The 3,678-nt window shown below is 39.3% G+C and overlaps 1 protein-coding gene across 1 annotated transcript; it reads left to right on the top strand.

The window, feature by feature from the left end:
* Positions 1–1,116: 1,116 nt before the first annotated feature.
* Positions 1,117–3,418, top strand: LOC149381554 (transcription factor RF2b-like). Its single transcript, XM_089601001.1, has 4 exons — positions 1,117–1,907; positions 2,153–2,285; positions 2,383–2,467; positions 2,718–3,418. Exons 1-4 carry the CDS (start codon positions 1,258–1,260, stop codon positions 3,074–3,076), a joined length of 1,227 nt encoding a protein of 408 aa, XP_089457127.1. The 5' UTR covers positions 1,117–1,257; the 3' UTR covers positions 3,077–3,418.
* Positions 3,419–3,678: the final 260 nt, after the last annotated feature.

Below are 3,678 nucleotides of genomic sequence, written 5' to 3' on the forward strand. Positions count from 1 at the left end.
AAAAATCACACTTCTCTATTTCTACAGCTATCTATTTAACACTGTATAAAATCTTCGATAATTTTTAATGATTTCCAACAATCTCTGATAATTTTCGACGACCACGCAAAACTTATTTAAAAAATTCAATTGTTTTTTCATTTTTTACTATATCATTGAAAAAATTATGAATATCTTCGCTGATCATCACAAATCGTTGATATCCATCGCAAAACGTCGTTAACCATCGCTCCCTCGCAAATAAAAAAAATCAACAAAAAAACTAGAAAAGAGCACCAACAACTCTTTTTAGAGTCGTCGTTGCTCTTTTCCAGTTTTATATAAGTGTCGTTGTGCAATAATTATGTTTGCATAGTTAAAAAAAAAAATTGACCTACTTAATGTTTTGACCAAATACAGTAACATCCACCCACACCAACTTGAGGTTACAATTAAGATAAAATTCTCATTAGAAAAGCATACTTAAATTCAAAACATCTGGATAAAATAGTACTAATTATCAATCTTTACTTTATTTAGCGTCTATAATTTCGATAAATTGCCTTAAAAAAAAAATTAATAATAATAATTTCGATAAATTAAATGGATGTATTGTTTTTCTTTTGACCAAACATATAAAAGATGCATAATTCGTGGGTCAGATTTTTATTTTTAATAAATTTGGTACTAAGGTGTTATTAGATTTTTATCTACATTTTAAAACTCGATGTCTAATTTCTTTTTATTTTAGTATCTCAAATGGAGTTGAACCCACTTGCCCCAATTAAAATTTGTTTTGGCCGGTTTTTTTTTTTTTTTTTTATAAATTAAAGACAGACGTTAAATTGTATATTTAATGCATGCTACACAGTGTGTTCGAATTATTAGTTTATATATAAACTTAAAATTCTCAAATTATACATCCTTATAGAAATTGATGTTGTTTACGTTTACCAAACAAGACAAGCTAACATATAAGTTAAGAACTTCATAATATTTCATCGTGGAGGAGGGTTAAAATCGCCTATTGATTATTGAATACTCTCCTTGACTCGTAAGATCAAAATGGAAGGAAAATATCTGCTTAGAGAACAAGAATATTTTAAGACAGAAAATAATAATAATAATAATAAATGTCCTTACAAAAAATATACAATGGAAAGAAAAGAAAAACGCGGTTAAATTATTGGTCTTGACGAGAAAGAGAAAATCCACATGGCTTAGAGAGAGAAAGTAGAGAGAGAGAGAAGGGAAAGAGACGATTAACAGAAGATCACCATGTCCAAAGGCAAAGAAGAAGAAGAAGAAGATCCGCGACCAAACGACCCAAACCCGCTTCCAACGTTTCTCCAGCGAAAGCCATTTCCAATTCCGAATGCCGTCAATTCCGTCTCCAACAACCGTCTAGCTCCGTTACCTCCGTTAGCCGGAGCCGCCACGTCGTCGTCGTCGTCGTCCTCGTCTTTCGCAATGCTCGGTCACAACCCTAACCCTAGCCCTAGCTCCGGCGGATTCGTCAATCCGTTCATCAAGTCCGGCGGCGGAGGCCACCGGCGGGCCCACTCGGAGGTGAGCTTCCGGCTGCCGGAGGACATGATGGATCTGTCGACGTCCGATCCGTTTACTGGCGGATCGTCGACGGCGAGTTTGGATGAGATCGGTTCCGAGGACGACCTATTTTCCACATACATTGACGTCGATAAACTCGCCGGAGCAACAGGAGATCACGGCGGCGGAGGAGGAGTAGGAGAGGTCAAGCTCGAGGGGTCGAACAATGGTGCGAGGCCGAGGCACAGGCATAGCTGCTCTGTGGACGGTTCGTCGACTTCCACGGCGACCGTGTTCGGCGAGATTATGGATGCTAAGAAGGCCATGCCTCCCGATAAACTCGCCGAGCTCTGGACTATAGACCCCAAGCGCGCCAAAAGGTCCTTGCTCTATTCTTTTCTTTCCCTCTCAATTGTTCGCCGAGAATTAAAATGAGTTTGAATTTGGTATCCATTTTGAGTTTGAATTTGGTGATATTTTGGCTCTCTATAATAGATCTCGAAACCCTCAGTTACACAGAAATTGTTCAAGCGTGATTAGACACTAATTAGATTGAAGTCCTTGGATTATGAAACGTGTAGATCTAAGGAAACTGAGAATTTATACAAATTGAATTCCGATTCAGGATACTGGCGAATCGGCAATCCGCTGCCCGATCAAAAGAGAGGAAGGCTCGGTATATACAAGAACTCGAGCGAAAAGTTCAGACTCTTCAAACAGAAGCCACCACTCTCTCCGCCCAACTCACGCTCTTCCAGGTCCCGTTACCAGACGAAATCTAGATCCCTTTTCTTTGTGCTGATTGAGAGTTAATTAACGACTTCTTGGAAACTTCTTTCTTCGGCTGTTATGCAGAGAGACACAACAGGCTTAAGCACGGAAAACACAGAGCTCAAGCTTCGGTTACAAGCCTTGGAACAACAAGCTCACTTACGCGATGGTAAAGATCTGCATTTTAACTTGTTTTTCGTCTTCAACCATTTTTTAGCCAATTTTTTTTTTCTTTTCTCTTTTCATCGACATTGACTGTTTTTTAAAAGGATTTTTCGGTAAAGGGTTAACTTTTATGGAAAAATCAAGGTTAATGTCAATCGGAGTGTACTGAAATCCTATCTTTACGCTCGATGGCTAGACCCAGCTTCGCTCATCAATTCTAAATACTAATTTTTTTCTTTCTTTCGATATTTCAGCTCTAAACGACGCCCTTAAGAAGGAAGTGGAGAGGCTGAAGATTGCGACCGGGGAGATGATGAGTCCTTCGGAGTCTTTCAGCTTGGGAATGCACTACAACAACCAGTCGTCGGCCTCGGCCTATTTCCAGGTCCCACAATCCCCCGGAAACCAGACCATGCCACACTTTGGCCAATCCCACGCGAGCTTGCCAGCTCAGCAAGTGCAACAATCGAACTATCAACACCATCGTCATCATCACGAGCTTTTGCAGAACGAGCAGGTGGGTCGATTTCAGGGGCTCGACATTGGCACGAAAGGGTCTTCGTCGGTGGTGAAGTCCGAAGGTCCATCGCTCTCCGCGAGCGAAAGCAGCTGAAACCGCTGACTCACCACATTGTTCATAGATTGACATCCAATCATATATATATAGAGAGAAAGAGAGAGAGGGTACCCTTATTTATTTCATTTATTTATTCCATTTGCGTCGAGTTAATTATCGATTATTTATTCTTAGGACCTGTCTTTTTATTCTTACTGGTATTTATATGTTCATCATGGAAATTTCTGTGTTAGAAAAGGTGCGAATGAAAAGGTCACATACTTTTCATTTCATGTTGCCATGTATTTTTTTTTTTTTTTTGTTACTTGATGGTATCAAGTTGACGCCATGTTGTTCTTGTTCCTGTTCTTCTTGTTCAGTTTCATGGATTGTCTTAAAGTGTGGTTCTGCTATAAATTCCCTGTTCTTTATGCATTGAACTTCAAATTCAATGTTTTGTTTTCAACATGTCAGAGTTGTCTTTGAAATCTCAATGGGATTAATAGGATGACGTGGTCCCAATCCCAAAGAGGCTCCATAATCTTTGGTCCCACGTCACGCTCCAATCTGTTTTTTTGACAATCAAGGGCGTGAGACAAGGACTACCCTTTTGTCCGTTTTGTCCCTATATCAACTATTAAGTTACATTTTCAAATTTA

Source organism: Urtica dioica, chromosome 11 (genome assembly GCF_054948205.1).
Source record: "Urtica dioica subsp. dioica isolate 48M chromosome 11, U.dioica_male_clone48M_v1_H2, whole genome shotgun sequence".
In the NCBI taxonomy this organism is placed as follows: Eukaryota; Viridiplantae; Streptophyta; class Magnoliopsida; order Rosales; family Urticaceae; genus Urtica; species Urtica dioica.

What these genes read in the sequence shown, in the direction of transcription:
- LOC149381554 (XM_089601001.1), top strand. Translation starts at nt 1,258, where the DNA reads ATGTCCAAAGGCAAAGAAGAAGAAGAAGAAGATCCGCGACCAAACGAC. An exon ending in GACCCCAAGCGCGCCAAAAG is followed by an intron (nt 1,908 to 2,152) that starts GTCCTTGCTCTA and finishes ATTCCGATTCAG; the next exon opens with GATACTGGCGAATCGGCAAT. An exon ending in CCCAACTCACGCTCTTCCAG is followed by an intron (nt 2,286 to 2,382) that starts GTCCCGTTACCA and finishes GCTGTTATGCAG; the next exon opens with AGAGACACAACAGGCTTAAG.